This window comes from Vigna unguiculata, chromosome 4 (genome assembly GCF_004118075.2).
Source record: "Vigna unguiculata cultivar IT97K-499-35 chromosome 4, ASM411807v1, whole genome shotgun sequence".
Taxonomy (NCBI): domain Eukaryota; kingdom Viridiplantae; phylum Streptophyta; class Magnoliopsida; order Fabales; family Fabaceae; genus Vigna; species Vigna unguiculata.
Genome location: NC_040282.1, coordinates 39,689,017 through 39,716,476, shown reverse-complemented (window position 1 = coordinate 39,716,476; position 27,460 = coordinate 39,689,017). Strand labels below are relative to the sequence as shown.

Here is a 27,460-nt window from a genome sequence, read left to right as displayed (position 1 = left end):
TGGATAAACAATGATGACTTTCTTAAAATAATCAAATGTCTCGTCATCTAATTAGTAACATGCATAAATGGATTAACAAACTCCAAATGCCTCCAAATAATTACTACAAAAAATTTTTGTTCATAAAAGTAGTTATCGTAAATTTTGAACTTAGTCAAGTTTGATGTCTTGGTTAACTTGGTTCTCAGTGCCAAAATTGATAAAAAATTGAAAGTCATTTTTTTAGTTCTGTGGAATATCAACCTGGTAGATATTGGGGAATAATCATAAAATAAAATAAACTAGAGTTAATAAAGTTTTACTTTACAGATAAATTTTTTATTTGTTCTACCGAAGATAATTTATATATATAAAAAATCTTCAAACACCATACAAAATATTTCAAATAGGAAAAGCTAATAGCATTTGACACATAATTAATAGTGTCAACAACGCAGTAATAGTGACATTATAAGCATGCATATATTGGAAGAAGTGCATGCGGACAAAAAGTCTATATTATTATTGCGTATATTAATTGCCTTTATCTTCAAACACGTCGTTGTAGTTAACTCCCTCCATCCAATTCCTCTATTAATTTCTTCACTTCGATTCAATCACAATCACATTCATTATTATTTCAACCTATTTAAAATTTCATTTTTATATGTATTGTGATTACAGGCAATATTAAAACTCAAATAGTATATATCCTTCAACCAAATTTTCAAAATCAATTTAAAAACAAATTACCATATAATTGCTTTGCAAAACTAAAACCACTTTACCTAATTTACAAATTTCACAATCATACAAAAAATGCACAACTTAATGAGATCATCTTATATTGCCCTAAAGTTTGACTTCAACTTCTTTTTAGCACATCTTTAATGAAGAGATGAACTTACATTGTTAATAACTTTTTATAAAAAATAAAGTTTATTGATTTACCTATTTAATTATAAAGTCATATCTACGTTAATTTTATTTAAAATGCATAACAATAACAAAAATATTCACATTTTAATATTTCTTAAGGAACATATACATTACATGATGATTTTGATATACATATAAACAAAATATCAAATAATTTCATATAAATATATATTTTTATAACACCTTTTAGTTGTCTCCTGCTGTAATTTAATTAGCACTCAGAAACATTCTTATAATGTGCAAAGGAAAAATGTATTTTGACACTCTTCAAAAATAATTACTCTCACTTCACAATCCACTTTAACCATATAATAATATATATATCAAGATTTTAAATTAAAAAATAAAGTAAAGAATAGTTAGCACATCACTATTTAAGGTTTCTAAAGCGAATGTTTTTTATTTGACGGGTGTGTGAACGTAATACCACCCATGTGCAAAACAAGGATATATATATATATATATATATATATATATATATATATATATATATATATATATATATATATATATATATATATCACAAGTTCCTTTCCAACGGCTGGTTGGTCCCCTTATTACGAATAGATAGGATGTCTTGTACGATGTTTGTATGTACTCATATTTCTTATCTCTATTCTTCAACTTCTTGATAAAATATTTATTGGAAAAGTTAAAAAGGGTCATGATATTTTCACAATGAATTTATTTTATATAATTATTATTCAATTTACTTAAATTTTAATTAATTTACTTATCAATTAAGTTTAATATAATGTTTTATTAAGGTGAATAATTGTTTGTAAAAAAGTTGGTCTATAAAAGGTAGAGTTGTCAAAATTGGTAACCTGGCCCGGTCCGATTCGATCCACCACATATTGATCACTTAATGAGTCAACCCAACTTAACTCACTTATTAGCGAGTCAAAAAAATTCGAACCCAGTCTGGTCCACCACGGGTTGGTGGGTTGAATGGGTTGGTTCACAAGCTCACTTAATTAAAAAGAAATACATTTTCTTTATTTTTTTGGGGTCAAAACTAAATTATAATTCTAATTAAAATATAAATAAATTCCAATGCAATCCAAATACAAACCAAAATCATAAAAATACAAATTATCTATGTGTTGGCTAAAAAAACAACATAACATGACCCAAATGCAAAGTCCAACTTACCAAAAAAAAACTTGTGTGACCCTTTATTTGCAGGTTTGTGAGTCAACACGGCTCACCACGGGTTCAATTCGGGTGAGCCGGATTCTAAGTGAACCGGGTCAAAAATAAACCCGTATTGAAATTTATAAAAAATTATCAACCCGATCTGGCCCAAACCCATGGAAGCCGGATTGACTCTCGGGTTTCAACCAATTTTAATAGCTCTAATAAAAGAAATATTTTCCATTAGTTTCTGAAGAAAAAAAATGTCGACATAATGATTGTGACAACACTTTGTTTGGCTGCATAAATTTAAACATAACTTAACGCGTTAACCTCTTGACATCATTTCTTTGTTTCCTGGTACAACTCTCCCTATCGTGAAAATACCATTTCTGTTTCTTAGCTTGCTGTGGTCCACATATTCCTCCCAGAAGTAATAAAAAGGAGATTCTAGGTAGTTTGTTTAGGTAGTGTAGTATACTACCCGAAATAACTCACAACAAAACCAAATCAAAGGTAAATTTTAGCCATATTAAGTTTTAATGTTTATAATAAAAAATGACAAATATTTGTATATTTTAAACTCTCGCATCAGAAAGTGATATTTTTGGTGGCCCAAATTTTGCTCGTTTATTTAATTAACATACTTTTGTTTGACTTTAACACATTGTTTTATGAATCAAGTTTGTTGAAGCCATAGACAACCCAAACTAATTAAGTTTTTCAGCCTACTTCCGACCTTAGTTCAGGGTTCAGTTGCATATTAACATACTCTAATGGATTGCAATTGGCGAAAATACTCTACATATTGAGTTTAAATACTCTAGAATACAAAAAGGTAACTAAAAGTAGGGGTAGAAAGGTAAAAGCTCCCCTCAAGTTGGAGCAAAAATGTTTTGGAGAGCCAACTTGCTGATAAGCGGTGCAAACTTTTGATGTGGTAAGGCTTTAGTGAAGAGATATGCAACTTGTTGATGTGACTTCACGTGGATAAGCCTTAGGAAACCAGATTCCACGTGTTCTCTCACAAAATGGACATCAATGTCTATGTGTTTAGACCTCTGATGTGAAACAGGATTGGATGATAGATGGATGGCAGAAACATTGTCACATAAAAGAAGAACCTTTTGAGGTTAGTGGTCAAAGAACCGGAGGAGTTGCTTGAGCCAAAGTAACTTTGAAGTGATAGAAGTAATAGCCCTGTACTCAACTTCTGTTGAAGATCTGGAGACGGTAAGCTATTTTTTTGATTTCCAAGTAAGGAGAGAATCACCCATGAAGATACAAAAGCCAGTGGTGGATTTTCTACTGTCTAAACAGCTGCCCCAATCAATAGCCACATAAACACTAAGGGTGAAACTAGATTGAGAAGAGAAAAGAAACCCTTGTTCAGGATTGGTCTTCAAGTAGCGAAGAATTTGATGAACTGCAAGAAGATGCGATGTCCGAGGCTGGTTCATGAACTGGCTGAGCTTGTTGATAGCAAAACAAATGTCAGGTCGAGAGATACAAAATGTACATGAGTCTGCCCAGTAGTCGTCTGTATGCAGAAGGATCAGGCAGCAAGTCACCATCTGTGGAGGTCAAATGTAGATTGGGATCCATTGGGATAACAACAGATTTGGGATTAAGAAAACCAATATCTTGTAGGAGTTGGATGATATACTTCCTTTGGCATAGATTGATGCCTTGTTTAGATTTTGCAATTTCAAGTCCAAGGAAAAATTTCAGATCTCCTACAACATTGAGCTTGAAAAGATTCTGAAGGATGTTTTGGCAACTGGTTAAACAATCTGTGTTTGGTCCTGCAAGAATGATATCGTCGACATATACTAGCAAAAAAACTATGTTGTTTTCTTCACCATAACGGAAAAGAGAATAATCACTAGTGCATTGTATAAAACCATGACATTTTAGTGATGTAGAAAAATGTTTAAACCATTGTCGAGATGCTTGCTTTAAGCCATACAAAGATCTATTCAACCGACAAACAAGATTACCATTAGCATTTTGTTGGGTCTTGTAACCTTGTGGTATTTTCATGTATACCTCTTCATCTATATAGCCATTCAAAAAAGCATTTTGTACATCTAGCTGAATAAAATTTCATTGTTTAATGGCAGCCAAAGATAAAAGAACACGTATAGTAGTAATAGTAGCAACAGAAGAGAAAGTGTCAAGGAAATCAATACGTGCCTCTTGTGTAAACCTACGTGCTACAAGTCTAGCTTTTCTTTTGGCTAAGGTACCATCAACATTATATTTTACCTTGTAAATCCACTTACAGCTGATGGCCTTTTTGTCTTTAGGTAGAGGAACAATATCCCATGTGTGATTAGTATCCATTGCTTCAAGCTCTTTATCCATAACAGCTTGCCATTCAGGGAATCGAACAACTTGATGATAATGTGTTGGTTCATAAATGCTGCTGATTTGCATAACAAAATTGCGGTATGCAATAGAAAGCTTATCATATGAAATGGAGTGACATATAGAATTAGATGACTGCAAGTTAGGCATAGAAACAATATATTCATTTAAATAAGCAGGAGGACGAATGTTGCGAGAAGATCTTCTAGGAATATTAGGTTGATCAGTCAAATCATTATTGTCATTATGATTAGGTTCATTATGAGAAGGATGACTGTTTTCAGTGCTTGGTGGTTGAAAAAAGTTTGTGGCAGGAGAAAAATCATTTACTGGCTGAGGATCAACAATATGGATAAAAGGGTCGCTAGTCTAATTTAATTTTGATGTAGAGTTGTAATGTTGCATGATAAAAGGCATAATATTTTCATGAAAAATCACATTTCTAGAGATAACAATTTTTCCAGATTCAAGGTCATACAACTTATAACCTTTGACCCAATAGGATAACCAATAAAAATAGTAGGTTCAGCCCTGGGACTAAACTTGTGTCTTTCTTGTTTCTGGGTAGTAGCATAACATAAAGACCCAAAAATCTTAAAGTTGGAATAGTCATGAGCAATATTGTAAAGAATTTGATAAGGGCTGCAATTATTTAAAACAGGAGATGGTATCCTATTGATGATATATGTAGCAGTTAAAATGCAGTCACCCCAAAAGACAATAGGAACATTAGACTGAAATAACAAAGATCTAGCCACATTTAACAAATGTTGATGTTTTCTTTCTACAACAAAATTTTGTTCTGGTGTATAAGGACATGAGAATTGATGCAAAGTTCCTTCAGAGGCGAGAAAATCAGTTAGCAAAAATTCCTTTGCATTATCACTTCTTAAGCATTTTATGGATTTGTGAAACTGAGTTTTAACAAATTGCAAAAAAATTTTAATACAAACAGAGGCTTTTTGTTTAGATTGCAGTAAAAAAATCCAAGTGAAACGGCTATGATCATCAACTATTGAAAGAAAAAATCGATGATTGCCATAAGTAAGGGTATGAAAGGGTCCCCAAATGTCACAATGGATTAAATCAAAACAGGCATCAAAGAAGTAATTATGACAAGTAAAGGGAAGGCGTTTTTGCTTAGCTAAGGGACATACACTGCAAGTTTTACAAGAAAAATTACTAGGCAAATGCAGATTTTTATCAACATGAATCAATCTAAGAATGTCATCAGATAAGTGGCCTAATCTATAATGTCATTTCAAAGTATTCGTATGCGTATGCATATTGCCAACAAGAATAATAGAAGAAGGCATCAAAGTACTACAGAGTTTATTGAAAGTATTTTGAAAAATATAGAGGCCATCCCGGATGCTACCCTTGTCAATCACCTTCGATGCCTGGGGATCCTGTATGGCAAAAGAACAGTTGTCAAATAGAATCTTGTTTTGTGTAAATTGAGTGAGAGAACTTACAAAGATAAGGTTGACTTTAAAATCTAGTATGAATAAAACTCTGTGAAGAATGATATGATCATTTAACTTAACCGTGCCAATGGCTTTAACAAGAACAACATTTCAGTAGGAAGATATACAAATTGATTTTCTAAAGTACTAAAGCAAATAAAATTATCCAAAGAACATGTAATGTGGGTAGTCGCTCCTGAATCAAGAATCCAGACAGAGGAATTTCCTTTATTTGGATATGTGGTGAAAGCTAAATTTTTAAAAAAGGAGAAACTATACATATCGTGAATTAGAAGGATGTGGTTGCTGGGAAGAACCAACAGGTGCTACCTGATTCTGAAGAAGAATTAGGAGTTGATCATATTGAGCCTTAGTAAGCTGCATTGGGGTCACTCCTTTGTTGAAATTCGTGACTTGGTGAACATCAGAATTAGGTTTTCTTGTATCCGGCTAGATATCCATGTTTCTTGTAGCACTTGTTTTCAGTATGACCAAGAATCTTACAATAACTGCATCTTGATCGCTCTTTCTTTGTGGAACTAGATTGTTGTGGTTTGTTTTGGGATTGAGGAATATCAAAAGCAATTTGTGAAGATTGTTGTGTTAGAACACCAACCTATTGTCGTTTTTCTTCTTAAACCACAAGAGAAAACACACGGCTAATGGAAGGAATAGGATCCATTAGAAGAATTTGAGCGCTGATTTGGGAAAAATTGTCATTTAAGCCATTAAAAAGGACATGGCATGCTCAGACTGCAGATAGTCAATCAAGGGTTTAACGCCACCGCAAGTGTAGGAAGGAGATGGTTGAAAATCACCCCATTCTTCCCAGAGACTTTTTTATCATGGCAAAGTATTGACTTATAGACATTGAGCCTTGTTGGCGAGAGAAAATCACTTTCTTCAACTGGAAAACCCTAGTACCATTATTTTGCCTATATCGAGAATTTAAATCTTCCCATAAGATGGCAGTAGTAGAAGAGTAAATGATGTTGGTAGCGATTTCTTTTGTTACCGAATTAAGAAGCCAATAACGCACTATGCTATCATTTCTTTTCCACAAAGAAAATTGAGTTGGGTCGGTGGGTTCGGGAAGGGATCCATCAACTAAACCATTTTGTTTTTCGATTCAAGAGCAATGGTGACTACGCACCTCCAAGAACCAAAGTTGTCACCATTCAGATACGTAGAAACAAGACTCTTGCTTGGATGATCACCATGATGAAGGAATAAAGGATCATGGGGATCCAAGACTGGGACAGCGGTAAGGGATTGACGATGACAGGAGAAGCCATGAAGAACACAAGGAAAGAATTGAAAAAAAACTAAATGCGGAAGGTAGGGTTGCAAACTAATACCATATTAGATCAGAGAAACAGAATAGCAGAGAAAAGAAAGAAAGTTTTATTCATTGACTAAAACTGACGAGAAAACTCTACATATTGAGTTTAAATACTCTAGAATACAAAAAGGTAACTAAAAGTAGAGGTAGAAAGGTAAAACATACATTATAACATCTGATAAGGTAGGTACTAGAAGTTGAAAGACCAAGTTTAAAGTCTATAAATAATTATGAAAAACTGGCCATAAAGACAATAAAAAACTCATTTAAGGATAAGTCGGTCAAGGTTAAAAAGAAGTTGACCGAAGCAAATAATAAGTTGGTCACTAAGTATTGTTATCATTAATTGTGTTAGAGAATTGTAAATGTTAGGAGTGATTCTATGTAATGACTGTGGAGTTCATTAATTATGTCTTGGTAGTAATGTGTTTAAGTATAGAAGTTGAATGATGTCATTAAAAGACTTGTGACAGCACGTAATAATATTAGAGACTATTTTAAGAACATTATATCTTAAACTGTACTTAATTTTATGGATGCATTATACAATTGAAACATATGGTTTGAATAACACATATAACATCAACTTAAGCTGTACTTAATTTTACAGAAACATTACACACTCAAAACTATGCTAGCAAAAGTAGAAAAGATTTGAAAACCTCATTTGGTATCAAAATACCCTTTACAATCATAGGCGGAGCAAACCGTTTCAATAGCAGTCATGGCCAAGAGAACAAAGGTGGCAAGAAGTGTGAGTTGCTTCCACGATCTGTAAACATAATCTATTGAGACCTTGAAGAAGTTGCTCTTCCTCTTATAATCGTAGTACTTGTTCACTTTCTGGATCATCTCATCTAACTTCGGGGTTTTCGTGGGTGCAATGGATTTGCTCATTCCGTTGAAGAGTTCCTCAGTTTCTTCCACACTCAGAGTGCTACTTGACCCTATGATCCCTGCCTTCACCAGCAGCTTCACATCCTCCACAGTGTCTACGATTCCCTTCATCAGTTCTGTGTACCTTGTGAAGATCAGAAAATCTGGTTGGGTCAGGGCCTCATAAGCCACAAGGTTTCTCATTATCACTTCGGAGTTCACATCCAGTTTCACCACAGGGAGGTAAAATATGCCCTTATTTTCGTCAAATTCTATGGCCATGTTCCCACCTTCCAAAGGTTGGAAACGGACCCCGACCGAATCAAGTTCACGCACGCAAGGGATGTTCATAATCATTTGAGTTTCTTCTTCTTCTTCTTCTTCGGAAAGATTTGGGTTTGACGAAAGATCATCAAGTTGAGAGGACACTTTTATTACTCGATCTAGTTGTCGCTTAAAGGGTTTCGCAAGAGGAATATTCACGTCCTTCAGCTTCTTTATAGAACCTACTGTCCAACACAATACACCTTTAACTTTGTTAAAGGAAATTGCTATGGCTTCAGAATTCGCGCTTTTCTGGACTGCAGAAATACCTGTGGTAGAGTTAATATTACCACGAAAATAATTAGCTAGGTAGTCCAACATGGCAACATCACTTATGTCTCCATGATTCTCGAAAACTTTTATAAGAAAAAAAGGAATAACAATAACAACATTCATGTTATGTTAAGATTAAAATAGAGACTGAGTTTACACATACCTTCTTCGCTTTTATCAGGTATGGGTGTTTCAGACTTTACAGCGTCAGAGACGACCAAATGGTACATGAGATCCAACAGATGGCAATGCTTTGATACAGCTTCAGAACATGTGGGGCTGTGAGTTATCTTAAGAGGAGAATGTTGTTGACAGAAAGACAAGAGCATCGAACCCAGGTACTCTTGAACTAAATGAGGAGGTTCGGAGCTTTCAAACAGCAAGATCTTCAACAAGGAGTAGATCGGAATTTGGTTCTCCACCATGAGGATGTCCCTTACGATGGCATCCTTGGTTAGTGTGAGACCACGTAACTGAATCTGGTCTCCAAGTCCCCTCATGAAAGAACCAGATAGTTTCTCGTTGAGATAGTTGTGGAAGAAATTCAACAAGAACAAAGCATCAATGGCGACGGTGTATAACAAGGTTTCGTCTTTGAGGTCGAGGTATTTGTGGTAACTAGCACGGATGAAGGTTGCTGTGTCGTGGAATTCTTGGACCACTTGTTTGAGTTCATGTTTTTTGAAGTGGTCTAGAACGGCTTTGGCTGCAAAAATCTTGAACCTTTCGGTGGGATAGAGTTCTGGGCGAAAGTGAGTGTACGGACCAATGGCTACCAAATGGGGAGAAAAGGCTTCTGGCTTGCCACGACTCAGAGATTTGGGAACATGGAATATGCAAACAGGTATTTTTTGCAAGATTGAGAAGTGGGATTCACTCACCATGTCGTTGATTTGGATGACCCAACAATCTTCATCGGATTCTGAATTGAAGATCGAGACAGAGGCCATCTTGGATTTGGCTTAATTTTGCTGATGAATATATATGATGTATGAAATACGTGTTAGTGTGTATTAATTCTTCTTCGCTTTTCGAAACCAAAGAAGCTTTATATAAAGGCCATTGCTTCTCTCTCTTCTAAAAAGGCTTCTAAAATATTTGTTTTTCTTCATTTAAAAACATAATGTGATATCATTTTACACGTGACTTTATTTATTTATTTACTTTCAACAAAAAATTAATTGTTATTTCATACATTTCATATTAATTGATATTTTTGTACGTAGAATGAGGCATTTTTAGTGACTTATTTAATAAAAATTAATAAGTAATATTGAGTATTGGTGACCACTTGCATGAAAAATGTAATATTACGAAGCCTCCAAATTGTTGCTCCTACTTAGTGACTCATTGGTGCACATGACAAACACGTGAAAAATAACCTTTCCTCAAAATTGTTCGCAAGTTAAAATGAGACAAAAGCTAAGGATGGAATCTTTGTCTTCACAAAGAAGGTTCATGGAGGTGGACGCGTAATGAGAGCGATGCAAGAGATGGATTCGATCACACGTAACTTCTTTTAATTTTTATGTGTTGAATGATGAATTTTAATTTTCTAAAAATAAAATATAAAAATAAAGTTAAAAATTAAGCAAAGTTATGTTTTTTTTAGAGAAACTCACTGAATGTTTTTGAGAAATTTTCTGAGCTGCATTTTGATAAATGTAGAGATTTTTCCAACACCCAAAAAACACATTTTAAACGCATGAAAGACTTCACAACTACACATTTTCTCGATGACTTAATGTATGTGAGAGAGTTTTGAATGCTAGGAATATTAGTATGGGTTCGCGTTCGAACATTACTAATTGTTTAATATTTACATTTTTTATTTAATGGTAATTAATGTGATTTATTATAAAAATAAAATTAATACATTTAAATTATTTTATAAGATAATATAATCAAACCAATTGAACGAAGATAATCCTGTATAATTTTTTATATATTGTTATAAATTCGTAGGATAGGGTTTATCCTTGTCATAAATTTAACGGTCTACAACACACGAAAAATCTAATCAATTTAAAAGTGATTACAAATAAAATGTCAATTCAATTCAAATCCAGTAACAGGTATTTCAAAAACAAAGTTCACATGTCATTGGTCTGCATATGTGGGTGGCACTGTTTTGTTTTCTTCACATTATTGTCAATTATAGTTAGTAAAGATAAGCATAGTTGTGAGTTGGATCTAAAATAACTAATTTAATATTTTAAAAGTTATATTTAGTCATTTAATTTATTTTATTGGATTAATTAGAATTGAGTTGTTCAGATTGCGAATCAATTAGATTGAATTTTTCGGATTAAAAATTTATATTAAACTAAGGTTTTTTAATGAAAAAATTTATATTTGTTTTGAATAAATGATATTAACACTACAAGAATTCAAGGAATTAGAGTCGAAATATTAGCGTCAGCTTTACCCTACATGCTATTAGAGTAAAAAATAACGATGGTTAAGAGTCACAAAATAAAATGTTAAGTTTAGCGTGGGCTATGCGACTCTTGATAATCACTCTTAGCGTCCCTTAAGGGATGCTAGTTACTCAATATTAAAAAAAACGCATTAAAAAAAATATAAATTTCAGAGCAATGGTTCAGGGACACAATTGTATTTTAGACTAGCGTCGCTCAAGGGACGCTTTGATATTATTTTGTAAAAGTAATGGAAAATAATAGATTAAGCCGCAATCGATAGCGTTAGTTAACCAACGCAAGTTAGCAAAAATAAAAGAAAAGGAAAAATAATTTTGCAGAGATGGCTTGGAGTAAAGTGAAAAGAAAAACATTATTATTAAAGAATAGAGTTGGTTGACCAACACTCTTATCTTATTTTTAATGGAAAAATAGATTAAGATAGTAGGGAGAGCTAAAGGACGCAATCAGTAGCGTGAGCTAGGCGACACAATTTAATAAAAATAAAATAAAAAATTAATTTTGCAGAGATGACTTGGCCTAAGTTAAAAAAAAAATATTATTTTTAGAAGGGAGAATGGGTTGGCCGACGCTTAAAGAAGTAGGTGAAAAATTGAGATAAATTTTAATTTTACCAATTGTCTCATTTTAACTTTACCAAATTTTAACTCTATTCGTATTCGTTCTCGCACGCAGAGAGTTTCTTTCTCTCCATTCTCATTTTGCTCCATCTCCTTTCTCATTTTCAATCCCTTCACCCAGAAAGTTTCAGTCTCTTCTTTAATTGGCGCTCAACAAAAAACCATTTCGGCCCTCGTGAGTTGTGGTTACTGAAGAGCAGCGGGATCGACCCTGAAGACGTGGTGGAGTTGTCGACTGTTGGGCCCGGAAGACGTAGTGGGTTCATATTCGTGTTCTCTTTGGTGCTGAAGGAGGTGGGTAGTGGGCACCAAAGGGAGATGGTGGCTTCGATATTTTTCTCGCATTCTCTATGAAATGAGCTAGTGAGTTTTAATCCCTCATATTTGAATATATTTATCATTTGAAGAAATTAGTTTCCCAATTGATTGAATAACTATTTCAGAAATGTTTGGCAGCTATTTTCCCAATTGAATACCCCGTGTTATAGCTATTTTTATCTACCTAAGTGAAGGCGAGGTGGTGGGAGGCCAACTGAAAAAAAGGGTTATTATAGTGTCAAAGTGGTGGCCCTACAGTGTTGGAGTGTTGGTGGTGTAGACCGCAAGGGTGAGGGATTCTATTAATTCAACCTAGGTAATTCAACTCTGATTTTGTTTTTAACATATATGTGAGACACCACTTCAACTCTTAGATATATATAATTTATTGGTATTCTATTAATATTCGTTTTGCCACATTTAGATATATGAAGCATGTTTGAATGTTTGAAGTGTGTTTGCTAAATGAGATACTAAAAAAGTTAACGATGCATTTTGCTATATTCTTCTTAGTAGTATGATGAATCTATTTTATTTGACTGGTATTTGCCAAATCATAAGTTGTTGGTAATTTGATTTGTGAATTAGGCATTCAATGCATGTGCATAATGGCTTTGAATATGTGCAGGATGTTAGGAATCTAAGTGAGTCTAAGTCCCACATTGGCTAGAAATGAGAAAGTAGAGCACTATATAATGATAAAGACCCAGAAACCTATTGCCTTAAGGTTTTTGGTTGAGAATGGTGTCAATGCCTTATGTGGTTGGGTCAAGTCTCATTAGTGTTGTATCTCTCCAATGAAACCCTCTCTGTAAACCTAACAAGTGGTATCAAATTGTTTCAACCTATTTATATGTTTTTTTTTTTATATTTGTTGATTACAAACAATATTAAAACTCAAATTATATATATATATATATATATATATATATATATATATATATATATATATATATATATATATAAATCATTCAACCCAATTTTCAAAATCAACTTTGCTAACATATCATAGCTAAGGATATCAATGGGGCGGGTAGGGTACGGGTAGTAGCTCCCCGTACCCTACGTGCTGGATAAATATTCGTCCCATACCTGTACCCATATCCGTCGGATATCCGTTATGCGGGTACCTGCCTATTTTTTTCATATCCGCAGGTATCCACAGGTACTTGCGGATATTTACCAAATTATTTAAAAAACAAATATTTAATTATAAATTCAAATAAAATAAAATAAAATACATCATTGTCATAAATTTTAAATAAAGTTCAAATAAACTCAAGTTCATACAAGTCCAAATAATTATAAAAATAAATATAAAATGACATTCAACAAAATGAAAATTCTTTAATTAGTGCTTTGATCAACAAGCCCACTTTCTCCGATTGATTCCTGAAAAATAAACAAAATAAAAGAATAATAAACCTCAACTGCCACGTGTCAAGTACTCTTATTTTGATTCCATCATTTGATAACAAGTATACTATAAATGTCACTATCTATATAAGGTTTGATATATATGCCGCCCAATTTCAAAAAAAGGAAAGAGAAGAACGTTAAGGGGTGTACTTGAAAGAAGACAGTGTACCAATACTTGAAGCTGGAAGAATGAAGACAGAATACAAGACAAAATGTGCAGCTTAGAAAAATTTACGTCAAAATGTTTTTTACTAATATATATATATATATATATATATATATATATATATATATATGAGGACATTTTTGTGAATTAAAGGTTAGCGGGTACAGGTATCCACGAATACAGATACTGTACGTACTCATCTCGGGTATCAAAAGTACCCGTACCCACGGGTAGTAGGTATCTATTTTTAATATTCGTTTCCTACCCGTTGCGAGTTTTACCCACGAATACCCACAGTTACGGATTTTTCCACATCCCTAATCATATCTCTTTACAAATTTCACAACCGCAAAAATGCACAACTTAATGAGATCATTTTATTGCCTAAATTAAGTTTGACTTGAACTTCTTATTAACACATTTTTTTAATGGAAAGATCAAAGTACATGATTACTATCTTCATAAACAAAATATTTTTTATTGATTGATCCGTTAATTATAACGTCATATGATTGTCTACGTTAATTTTGTTTAAATGACCAACAATAACAAAAATATTCATATTTTAATATATTTTATAGAACATACATTACATGATGATTTTGATATACATATAAACAAAATATCAAATAACTTCATATAAACATAATTCTTTTACAAATATGATTTATGAGAAATGACTTTAAATTTAATAAGTTTAAAAAAACATGATTTAATAAAAAAAATATTGAAGGATGTGATATTCAGTAAAAAGTAATATGTAAATACAATTTCACTATCAACTCTTTTACTGCAAATTTGTTTCCTAAACATAAAAGGTGCATACACCTCGACACTTGGTCTCCACATACTGATATAAGAACTTCTTCCATTAGTTTCTGAAGAAGAAAAAAAGAACAAAAAGAAAAGAAATTGTCGACGTAATTGTTATGTGACAACACTTTGTTTGTCTGCATCAAACATAACTTAACACGTTAACTTCTTTGACATCATTTCTTTATGTTTCCTCTCTATCGTGAAAACACCATTTCTGTCTCTTTGATGTGGTCCACATATTCCTTCCAAAACAAGGTAAAAGCCTTTTCATCCTTACTAATTGGAAAAAACAGAGATTCTAGGTAGTTTGTGTAGCTATTATAGTTATTTATTGCTACCCCTTTAGGTATTTCTAGATGCCAAATCTGCCTTTTTCAAAGTGAGAAATAATTCACAGTTACCTTTATAATAAAAATGATATAAAATATTGGTATATTTTAAACTCTCACATCAGAAAGTGATATTTGGTGGTCCAAATTTAGCTCATTAAATAACATAATTTTGTTCTTATTTAATTAACATAGTTTTGTTTAACTTCAACATTTTTTTTTACGAATCAAGTTTATTGAAACGATAGACAACCCAAACTAGTTATGAGTTTGTTCAGTCTACTTCCAACCTTAGTTCAGGGTTTCAGTTGCATAATAACATATACTCTTTAATGGGTTGGAATTGGCGAAAATCTCAGACATCTGAAGTGCAATAAATAATAAAAAGAAAGAGAGAAAATATCAATCATATAACAGATGGTTTCCGATGCATAACACATCAAACATACATTTTAACATCCTATGAAGGTATAACTTTATGAAGCTGTTCTTAATTTTTCAGAAACATTATATACTCAAAACCAGGCTAGCAAAAGTATAAAAGATATGAAAACCTCATTTGGTTTTAAAATACCCTTGACAATCATAGGCGGAACAAACCGTGTCAATAGCCGTTAGGGCCAAGAGAATAAAGGTAGAAAGAAGTGTGAAGAACTTCCATGATCTGTACACATAATCTGTTGAGGCCCTCAAGAGGTTCGTCTTCCTCTTATAATCGTAGTACTTTTTCACTTTCTTAATCGTTTCATCTAACTTCTGAGTTTTCGTGGGTGCAATGGATTTGCTCATTCCGTTGAATAGTTCCTCAGTTTCTTCCACACTCAGAGTGCTACTTGACCCTATGATCCCTGCCTTCACCAGCAGCTTCACATCCTCTACAGTGTCTACGATTCCCTTCATCAGTTCTGTGTACCGTGTGAAGATCAGAAAATCTGGTTGGGTCAGGGCCTCATAAGCCACAAGGTTTCTCATTATCACTTCAGAGTTCACATCCAGTTTCACCACAGGGAGGTAAAATATGCCCTTATTTTCGTCAAATTCTATGGCCATGTTCCCACCTTCCAAAGGTTGGAAACGGACCCCGACTGAATCAAGTTCACGCACGCAAGGGATGTTGACAATCATAGGAGCTTCTTCATCTTTTTTTTCCTCTTCTTCTTCTCCTTCTTCTTCAGAGCCATTTGGATTTGACGAAAGAATATCAAGTTGTGAGGAAACTTTTATTACTCGATCTAGCTGTTGTTTAAGGGGTTTCCCAAGAGGAATATTCACGTCCTTCAGCTTCTTTAAAGACCCTAAAGTCCATGTTAATACACCTTTGACTTTCTTAAAGGAAATTTGTATGGCTTCAGAATTTGAGCTTTTCTGAACTGCAGCAATACCTATGGTAGAGTCAATATTACCACGAAAGTTATTAACAGAGATCATAATAGTTTTGAATCATCTTATAATTTCTCTATATTATGACTGAGTTTACACATACATACCTTCTTCGCTTGGATCAGGTATGGGCGTTTCAGACTTTACAGCGTTAGAGACGACCAAATGGTACATGAGATCCAACAGATGGTAATGCTTTGAAACGGCTTCAGAACATGTGGGGCTGTTTGTTATCTTAAGTGGAGAGTGTTGCTGACAGAAAGACAAGAGCATCGAACCCAAGTATTCTTGAACTGAATGAGGAGGTTCGGAGCTTTCAAACCGCAAGATCTTCAACAAGGAGTAGATCGGAATTTGGTTCTCCACCATGAGGATGTCCCTTACGATGGCATCCTTGGTTAGTGTGAGACCACGCAACTGAATTTGGTCTCCAAGTCCCCTCATGAAAGAACCAGATAGTTTCTCGTTGAGATAGTTGTGGAAGAAATTCAACAAGAACAAAGAATCGATGGCGACGGTGTATAACAAGGTTTGATCTTTGAGGTCGAGGTATTTGTGGTAACTAGCACGGATGAAGGTTGCTGTGTCGTGGAATTCTTGGACCACTTGTTTGAGTTCATGTTTTTGGAAGTGGTCTAGAACGGCTTTGGCAGCAAAAATCTTGAACCTTTCCATGGGATAGAGTTCTGGACGAAAGTGAGTGTATGGACCAATGGCTACGAATTGGGGAGCAAAGGCTTCTGGCTTGCCACAGATGAGAGATTTGGGAACATGGAATATGCAAACAGGTATTCTTTTCAAGAGTGAGAAGTGGGATTCACTCACCATGTCGTTGATCTGGATGACCCAACAATCTTCATCGGATTCTGAATTGAAGATCGAGAGAGAGGCCATCTGGGATTTGGCTTAATTTTGCTGATGAATTGTTCTGTGAAATTCGTGTTAGTGTGTGAGTTAAATCTTGGCTTTTCGAAACCGAGAAATTTTATATATAGGCCATTGCTTCTGTTTCTCTCCACTACAAGGGCTTTTAATTTTAATTTTCTTCATTAATAGAATCTATGTGCAATCATTTTACATGTCACTTCATCTATTTATTTATATTTATTTAAATGTAATTTCATCATATAAAGTTTTCGTAACCCATTAGGAAATCTTCTTGGATGTTCCTGTCATCTCTTTCAACGTTTCAACGATGATGTTGGTACCAACATAGATTTGGGAGTTAATATAATGTAATTAGGAATTATGTAAAATTATATGTAACAAAAATAAATAAGTAATTTAGTCTAATTATCTTGTTAGTGATTTTCTATTCAAAGGTTTCGTATTCACATTTTCTACTTATTTATTCAATAAAAATGGGTGAAATAGAAGCCCTAGAAAATAAGGTGCAATTCAGTAATATAGAGTATTGAGATAGAGGGATTGAGAGAGAGAAGTTGGTGACCACTTATCCAAATTGTTGGTCCTGCATGTATGTGAGTCATTGGTGCACGTGACAATAGCCATTTGTACACGTGATAATAACCTTTCCTCCAAAATTGTCCCCAAGATTAAAATGAGGACAAAAGATAACGATGAGTTTTTTGTGTTCACAAAGGAGATTCATGAAGGTCTGTTAATTTGCAATTGAATGGGAACAAACAAATGTCTGTTTGGTAGTACGATAAGGCAGAGTACGAGGTGGACGTGCAACGGGACCAATATGGAGGTGTTCTTAGAAAATTTCCGACATTTTGGTAAATGTAGAATCAAATACCAGAGAATTCCAACACCCAAACAACACATTTTAATCGCATGAAACACTTCACACCTACACATTTTCTCGATGACGGTTTTGAATGCGTAATCTAAGCAAGATGACATTATTTATATAAATTTGTCATCATCTAAGGAAAAAAATGCAATGTTTTCACCTTTAGAAGAATAAAAAATGTTAAACCAGCACAGCAGAGAGTTTTTTAAACAGTCTTTAGATTATAGTTCTGAATACTGAATATTATTCATATAATTGGTGACTTCTAATAAAATTGTGGCTTTCATTGTATTCGTAAAATTTAGAACCATTGCTTGTTGTTCAAGATATATGCCACAAATGGACCAAAGCAAAATCTAACTCCACTTTGAAATTAAAGTAAGAGTATAGCAATCCAATGTGTTTGGAAATAGAATCTAAAAATAATAATTTATTTTCATATATAATTTTAAATATTTTATTAGGAAATATATTTTTTATTTTTTTATCAATCAAAAATTTAATTATAAGATAATAAAATCAAACCAATTGAATGAAAATTATCGTATTTAAATGTTTAATATATTGTTATAAATTCGTAGGATAGGGTTTATCCGTGTCATAAATTTAACGGTCTACAACACACGAAAAATCCAATCAATTTATATAAAAAATGATAATTCAAGTCAAATCCAATAATAAGTATTCCGAAAACAAAGTTCACATGCGGGGTTTTGTTTTCTTCACATATTTTTTCAATTTTGGTTACCAATCATAACTGAGGCAACGAAAGTTCAGATTCCATAATTTTACTGTAATTTTCAATCATTTGGGGTTGCAACGAAAATCTCAACATAAATGCCTGGTCAAACTTCTAAGTTGAATAAAAATGACAACACTCTATGATCACTCGTGTTCTTTTTTCTCCTTTTCTATCTCTCACACCATTCTAAGTTTCAGTCTCACACTCTCTAGAGAGCACACTAACAGTGCTCATTCATTCGTGCCCACACGCCATGGTTAACCATTCAATCAACATCTCTCTCAATAAGAAGTAAACAGACTTTTCTTATAAGAAAAAATTAAACCAATTAACCTCAGTATTCTTCAGTACATGTCTCGAACAGAGAAAAAAATGAGAGAAATTGGAAACTAGGGCACACGATTGACTCCGATCGGAAGCTGCGATTCAAAGAGAAATGAAGATTTGCACATAGGTCACACAAGGTTCTGATTTGTAGGAAGAGAAGGGTCATGCGAGGTTCAAATTTGCAGAAGGTTCACACAAATAGAAGAGTGATTTCAGAATACAAAATGAGAGTAAAGAGTGTTGATCGGGATATGAAATAAGAATGGAGGGATTTTGAAAAAAGAAAAAAAAGAGAGAGAGAGAATTGAAATTTATCTAGTTTCATTCAAAAATACAAACATTTACTAGGGATTTTTACAAAAACTCCAAACAACTACCGGGGATTTAAAAAATCTCTATTGTGTATTTATTAGTGGGGGTTTTTGTAACTTTTGTTAGTAATCTCTCCTAAAATTAATGTTTTTTGTAGTGAAAGTTCTTATAGGGTTTAAAATCTTGTAGAGTGTTATATTCTTGAAGGATTTTGTAAAATTTAAAAGTATACAAGATTTCTCTCAAGGTAATTAGGTAAATGGATGTATCTAATGTGATTCTTTCTCTCTCATTCTCTCATTTTATTCCATGTACTTATAATAAGAATAATGATATGTTGATAACTAAATTTTGACAATATTTTTTTTATAACTTGAAGTATCATCTTTTAATTGGTTTAGATATATAAAAAAAATGAAAGAATGAAAAATATAAGACCATTTAAAAGATGACACATCAAGTTGTAAGAGAAAGTTATCAAAATTTAGGTGTTAAAAAATCATTTTCCTTATAATAATGCATATTATACTTGTCATGTACCGTGCATCCTAACATATCTTTTAATTAATTTGTTGTGATATTGATCGATAAGTTCAATAATAATTTTTCATATTACTTTAAATAATTGGTGATGGTTCAATTCACCCACTTCTCTAGAACTAAATCCTAATTCTAACAATTAGTTTCAAGAATGAGTTCTTGAAAGTTATTCAAGTTTAAATACGTTTTCAAGAAGATAATTCTGAATAAAATACTTTTTATCTATAATTATTGACCATGTATGCTTTATGACGTCAATTATCAATTTTGGAATAATAATCAAGATTTTAATTGAATCTATTGATAGAAACATTTTGGATGCTATTATTAATAGACCATGTAGTTCGATGTATAAAGTTGATAATGTTTTTATTGAATATGAAAATCAAATAAGTTGGAGAATGAAATATTGTATAAAAAAGGTAAATGAATAATAAATGAGAATATAGTTAGTAAATGAAAAAAGCTTTTTAGATTAGTTAATAAATTTAAACAGAAATAAGTTAAAGAGAGATGAAACAAGTATATATTCAAAAAAATATAATTAAAAGATATAATTAATAAATTTAAACAGAAATAAGTTAAAGAGAGATGAAACAAGTATATATATAATTTAAAAAAAAAATATTTATAAATTTGTACTCGTGCTAATAAATGTGAAAATCTCTTATCAAACTTAACACGTATTTAAGCAATATCATAAATTTTATCATTTCTAATATATTAAAGTTCTATAGTTTTTAATTTCTTAATCTCATTAAATCTCAACCTCGCACACCTTCTGGATAAAAAAAAATAACAAATTCTAGAAGTTAATTCGTATTCACACCTATCTAAAGTCTTATTTTAACTCATACATAAATTAATTTTTCTCTTATTTTTCAAGACAAGTCATAAGAAAATCTTGAAAATACTGTTCAGTTCATCATACAAAATATGTGTAGTAGTCAAATATTATTATTTGGCACATGATTAATGCTATAAACAGTGTCAAACACATAGTGAAAATTTAGCATATATTAGACGAAAGTACATGAAGACAAAAAAGAAGTCTATAATAACGTATACTTGATTACTCTCGTTTTTGGTGTGTTAGAGAGTTTAACATAATCAATATATAATAAAATATTTGTTATTATGTATTTTTAATTTAATGGCAAAATATTGTTCTGTAAAGTAACCTTCTAACCGAAGAACATGTCTAAGAAAAAAATAATTTTATTTTTAAATACAAAATACATTGCATTTGTGACATCCCATTTAAGTAGGTTTAATTCTACCGAATAACCACGTCACATAGCTATAAACATATAAACAGGGAAATCAAAAAAAGTATTTAGGGAAATCACTGTTACAGTCATCCATAAACATGTAAAAGTCTTAGGCAGAATCACAGTGCCTTAACCACAATTAAAAGTCAAAAGAAAAGATAGTTTTCAAAAGAGATATGTCCTAGGACAAGAGTTTTATAGAAGCTCTATAGCCAAAACGTCATTCCTAGGAGCCACAAGAAACAGGTTCAGCTATGCAGCACCACTGCCCCCATCGGATCTACCACCAGGATTTGCCCCATCTGCTCCCACCAAGAGGTGATCATTGCAAAGAAAAGACAGTACAGGAACATACACAAAATGCAAAGGGTGAGCTAGTGCAAACGTCATTAACATATTATAAAACACGTACAAGACAAAGCAGATTATTATTAATGAACTTATAAACATTCCAATCATGAGAGGGCAGACAAATGCAAGTTCCTATGACTCGATATCCGGATCATACACTTGATATAGAATTCTAAAGGAAGTATGCACCTGTGCTGGTTTCTAAACTCTGTAGAGTCTAGACGCAAGGGGTTATCACCCAACCACACACAGGGTTAATCCATTAATGTCTCGGGCCCAAACTGTCCCAAGACTAGGACCTCCTGCCACTCTCACCACATAAACCATTCTGCTCTACATGAGCGTGAAGGTCTATTAGAGTTCAGGATACCTTCCTTTATCTAGACATCTCCTATATCAAGGTATACACTAGGCATGCACTTATACATACATACATATATATATATATATATACATATATATATATATATATATATATATACATATATATATACATATATATATATATATATGTATATATATATACATATATGTATATATATATACATATATATATATACATATATATATATATATATATATATATATATATATATATATATATATATGTATATATATATATATATATATACATATATATATATATGTATATATATATATATATACATATGTATATATATATACATATATGTATATATATATATATGTATATATATATACATATATATATATATATATATATATATATATATATATATCACTAGGAGTTTTCCCCATGAAACTCCCTCTCAACACATATCACATGCCTATCAATCACCCAAATTCAGTGCATTCAGACACTCAAGAATATCATGTTTCTGTACTCATGCTCATCACATGCATAACAATATATCTTCCAACATTCAAAACATAAATCATACATAACAATGACTACTTTTCAGTTCAAATCAAGTACACATACTAAGCATGATCACATACTATGAATAAGGAAAGTAATTAACATAAGCATGGAGTAGCATCAGCCAACACAGCAGCCCTTGTCACGAATTCTCGCCTAAGCTGAAGATCCTCGCCCAGGCGTTTTCGCTCAGGCGACCCCTTCTCGCCTAGGCGAGGGTCCAACAGTGACCACTGCAAGAATTTCATCGAATTCTCGCTCAGGTGACAACGTCTCGCCTAGGCGATGTTGGTAGGGGGAGCTACTTCACCTATGAATGAAGAATGTTTTTGATGATGTCTACTGGTTTAGAATAGAACATAGATTTGGTTCTGTTAGGTTATGCATTAGGCTAACAGTTTTTCCATTATCAAATGTATTTCAGACCTGCTGTGTAATTCTGCATATGATTAGTTTTTTAACTAATGGATTAGCTTTGAGTATGGTACAAAGTAAGTGAAAATATACTCACGATAATCGATTAGGTAAATTGCTAATCGAATTAGTGACAGCAAAAACCTTTGTATAAAAGCTGTTTTGGAATCTGTTTTGGGTCTGGAAAAAATCAGAAAGATCACGCAGTTTTCATCTGAGATAGAGCCATCTGAGAGACACAAAGTTTCAGAAGATTCTGCAAGATAACTCAAGTACAGATCCAAGAAGAAGTGATGGTTGATTCTACCATGATGGATCTTGCTTGATTCAAGGAGCATCAAGTCAAATCTGCACAGCTTAGGTGTTTTCATTTCTTGTTTTGTTTTCTGTATTTCTGATTACAGTAGCTTCAGTGTTTGAAGTGTGGACCTAGGTGCAATTGTGTGGATGCATTGCTCCTAGGGGGAGTTCTTGATTGTTGAATCAAGTTCTTGGGTTTTGGGGGTTAGAATTACATAGGTGTGCTTGTAATTCTTGGAACCTTTCTGTTTAGTGGAATCCTCCTAAGTGTGTTACTTAGGAGAAGACTGGATGTAGATTCGCATTGAATAGAACCAGTATAAATTGTGTGTCTTGCTTATTTCTTCTCTCTCATAATCTTTCTTGATTGATTTAAACAGTCCATTAACCCAGAACTGCGAAATTGATTAATTGAGCTTTAAAACCTAAAGATTTATTCAAGATTCATCTTAAACCATATAAAAGCTTGTTAATCAATTCAGATCCCTTTGTGGTTAAGATAATTAGACAGATCTGTTTTTAACAGGCGAGACTGTGCCTCGCTAAAAAAATCATGCTTGTCGCCTAGGCGACAACTCGAGGTGAAATTCAGGGGTGAGTCCCTGCTATTCTCGCTTAGGCGAGGGTTACTCGCTTGGGCGAGATTAGCAGGTTTCTCACCTGCCAGTACATGCATTCTCTCATCTGATCGAACACACACACCCAGCAACCAACTTCATACATCAAGCCACAAGATTCAAACACCAAAACACAAGATCCGTTCAGAATAGGTAAAAACACTTAAGAAGACGATTACCCTAGCTTCCCTTACCTTGCTCAGAGGCTAACCAAAACGAAAACAATCCCGAGACTAAGGGTTACTTCAATTCCAAGGCCAAGGCAGTGAGCTGAAACATCAGGATTCGCGCAAGACGAAGTTAGGAAACTTTAACTCTAACTTGACTAACATTTTTCAACAGTGGAGGAATGAAAAGAAGGGACCAGAAGGCCTATTAGCTCAACTTACCTGGAGAAGTATGAGTCTTGCTAGATCCGAGACGGACAATTTCGTGCCCTAGCCGAAGAACAAGAGGGGATAAGGAGACAGCTTCAGAAACGGAGACAAGTGAAATGAGAAAGCAGAAGGGAGTCTTGGGACCCCCTTACTGGACTGGTCTTAGGCCCACGAATGGCTAGGCCCAAACAAAAATAAAACTGAAATGGGGCTTACAGCATTTCTCTTTTGTTAGTCATACTTTATTCCGGTTAATAATAAACGATCTTTGAATTCTGAGAATGCGAACTTAACTCATGTTTAATATGAATAACCTTTAAAAAACTAATAATTATAATTTATTTTAAATTAGAAAATATTTTATGGACATCTAAAATGGTTATCTAAATATATAACAAAAAGATAAAATATAATAAATATATCAAATAAAAGTGTACACGTATAAGTAAAGCCAATTTATTATTTGTCCTCTCTCCCACCACGCATGAAATTCTTATCTCCCACTTGTCTCCTATTTTTCTCACATAAACCTAACACAAATGTTAATTTTGTTTCTCTCATATTTTATCATTGGCTTTATCGTTGTAGATAACTCCCTTCACTTCCATTCCAATCATATCCACCCATTTCCTACACCATTCTTATCACAACCAATTTAAGGTTTTTTTTTTTTATGTATTTTTTGTGATCACAAGCAATATAAAATCTCAAAAGGTACACATCAATGGATTCAATTGTCAAAATCAATTTGAAAACGATTTTCATACTAATTTACAAAACGTGTGTGTGTGTATATATATATATATATATATATATATATATATATATATATATATATATATATATATATATAAATATAATCTATCTATCTATCTATTCTATCTTCTATAATCTTCTATAATAATAAAGAGGATTCTTCTTTTTGAGTCTACATTTCATAATACATGTTTTACCTTTAATTATTTTAAAAATTAATTATTTTATAAATAATTTACTTTTAATCATTTTTCTAGAAATCTCTTTTGTCTTAAATCATTATTTAAATTTTCTTTTTATGTATCTTATTTTTTTTTAATTTTATATTTAACAACTATTTTAAAAATTATATATTTGTTATTGATCATAACTTAAATTTCTTGAAAATTAAGAAATACGAATACATAGGCGCGACAACGCCTATGTGTTCGCTAGTATATAATAAATGATATATAGTAATTAAGTATAATAATAAATAATAAAATTAATATATATGATAATTAATAATAAATATATAAATTAATGATTATATTTTTAAATTATTATTATTATGAAAATAATAATAATAATTTAATATAATATAAATTTATAATTTTTTATTAAATTTTATTATATAAAAAATTTTAAAATTTAGTATTTTTATCTTATTTATTTCATAATATACTTATATATATATATATATATATATATGTATAATAATTAAAATATTATTAAATTTTAATGTTTTTATCCCATTTAATAATTATTTTATTTTATTTTTATCATCAAGGGTGTTTTGGTAATCTTCAAATTTTATCTATTAAAATAAATTTTTAATCTATCACATCACTCAAATCACTTACTAACTCCTATAAAATTTATCTTCAAATTCACTCACTTTATCCTTTAAATCCACTCATAAAAACATACATATTCATCAACTCAAATCCACACAAATCTCTCTTCTGACTCTCTTCCAAATCTATCTTCCAAAAAGAACACAGCCTAAGTTTAACTTCAGTTACTTTTTTAGCTATTTTTTTTTAAATTTATATATACTAGAAAGAGGTAAAATGTCTTGGTATAATTTATACCAAATTACAGTATTAATAAAATTGTATAAAAGATTAACTTGATTAACTATTTAATTATATCATATTATTCTGATTCTTTATTTACTTTTCTTAAAATGGAATTACATATGATAAAATAATAGGCTTAATTCATCTTTTGGTTCTCTAATTATGATGTGAGGTTCATTTTGGTCCCCTAATTCTTTTGAGGTTTAATTTAGTCCTTTAGTTTTTGAAAGAGGTTCAATTTAGTCATCAACGTTAACAACGCTACAAAAATTAACGGCAGATTGTTTTAATATGATTAGGGTTAGGTGGCATTGTATTGAGATTGGGTGATGTGGAATTGAGTTAAAAAAATTAACTTTGTTTTGAAAGGGGTAAATCTATTAGGGTTAGGATTCTTTGAAAATAGGGAATTGAAGATCAAATTGGGGGATTTGGTGGAGAAGCATAATCAATCTGGGAAAAACCAAACGAAGAAGAAGGATTCGAAGATGAAGTATTCGCTGTCGTCTTGGCTGTGGATTCGAAGAGGAAGTGTTCGCTGCCCACAGTTGCAATATGGTGCTCCATTGTGAGAGGAAAAGCCACCACTGTGAGAGGAAAAACCATCACCAGGATTGGATGAGCTTGGATTTTGCATTCTCTGCGAATTACACTACAAAGAAGAAGAGTGCCCCCTCGACATCATTCACAATCAACATATACCAAATGTCCAAATGTTGAAGAACTCCCGTACAAAGAAGATGAATTGTGAAATTAGGGCTGACCAATTCTCCCTCCATATACTTTGTTGTCACCTGAGCATAGTATATTGATGTCCAGCTATCAAAAAACATGCTACGTTTCTGTTCCAAAGTGACACAACTGCACTATTCTGACGCCGTTTAACCAAAGATAACGGGATGGACCAAATTAAACTGTTTTAAAAAACTAGAGGACTAAATTGAACCTCACCAAAATTAAGGGACCAAAATGAACCATACATCTTAATTAGAGGACCAAAATATGAATTAAGCCTAAAATAATATATATATATATATATATATATATATATATATAATAAACTAAAAAATTTTATATCAACATAGTTTTTTGTTTATATGATATATGTGATCTATATGAACTGATTTTCAATTTAATAATAAATTTTCAAAATACATTATTTCAATAAACAAATATTCTTCCTTATAATCTTTAGTAAAAAAAATTGAGTACAGTTTCATTTTTCTCATTCAAACCTATCACTTTTTTTTCTTACAACAAATTTGGTTCCAAGCAAAACAGATACATATAACAACCGCTACATTTGTTCTCTACATAAACTATATAAAACTCATTCTTTAAAGTTTTTCCACTAATTTTTAGACACACATGTTTGCAACATTTATTCAGAAACAGAAAATCATTTTCCTCAACAATACCAGATTAGTAGATTTAAGAATCCATTAACTGTGAATACTTAATATCTTTTTGTTGTACACACGCATATCAGTTATAAGTTGCCTATATAACATTCACATATCTAACATCATCTTTGACATAA

General features: G+C 32.2%; 2 protein-coding genes across 3 annotated transcripts; both read right to left on the bottom strand.

The window, feature by feature from the left end:
• Positions 1-7,799: 7,799 nt before the first annotated feature.
• On the bottom strand, positions 7,800-9,707 carry LOC114182612 (putative UPF0481 protein At3g02645). The gene is made up of 2 exons (XM_028069510.1): positions 8,870-9,707; positions 7,800-8,702 (listed from the first exon to the last, which is right to left on the bottom strand). The coding sequence occupies exons 1-2, from the start codon at positions 9,654-9,656 to the stop codon at positions 7,897-7,899; spliced, it is 1,593 nt and encodes a 530-aa protein (XP_027925311.1). The 5' UTR covers positions 9,657-9,707; the 3' UTR covers positions 7,800-7,896.
• Positions 9,708-15,216: 5,509 nt separating this feature from the next.
• On the bottom strand, positions 15,217-17,215 carry LOC114181667 (putative UPF0481 protein At3g02645). Of its 2 annotated transcripts, none has more exons than XM_028068176.1 (2): positions 16,303-17,215; positions 15,217-16,197 (listed from the first exon to the last, which is right to left on the bottom strand). In XM_028068176.1, exons 1-2 carry the CDS (start codon positions 17,087-17,089, stop codon positions 15,371-15,373), a joined length of 1,614 nt encoding a protein of 537 aa, XP_027923977.1. In that variant the 5' UTR covers positions 17,090-17,215; the 3' UTR covers positions 15,217-15,370. The 2 variants fall into 2 exon arrangements, with proteins under 2 accessions (XP_027923977.1, XP_027923978.1); XM_028068177.1 differs by having other exon boundaries at positions 15,217-16,185.
• Positions 17,216-27,460: the final 10,245 nt, after the last annotated feature.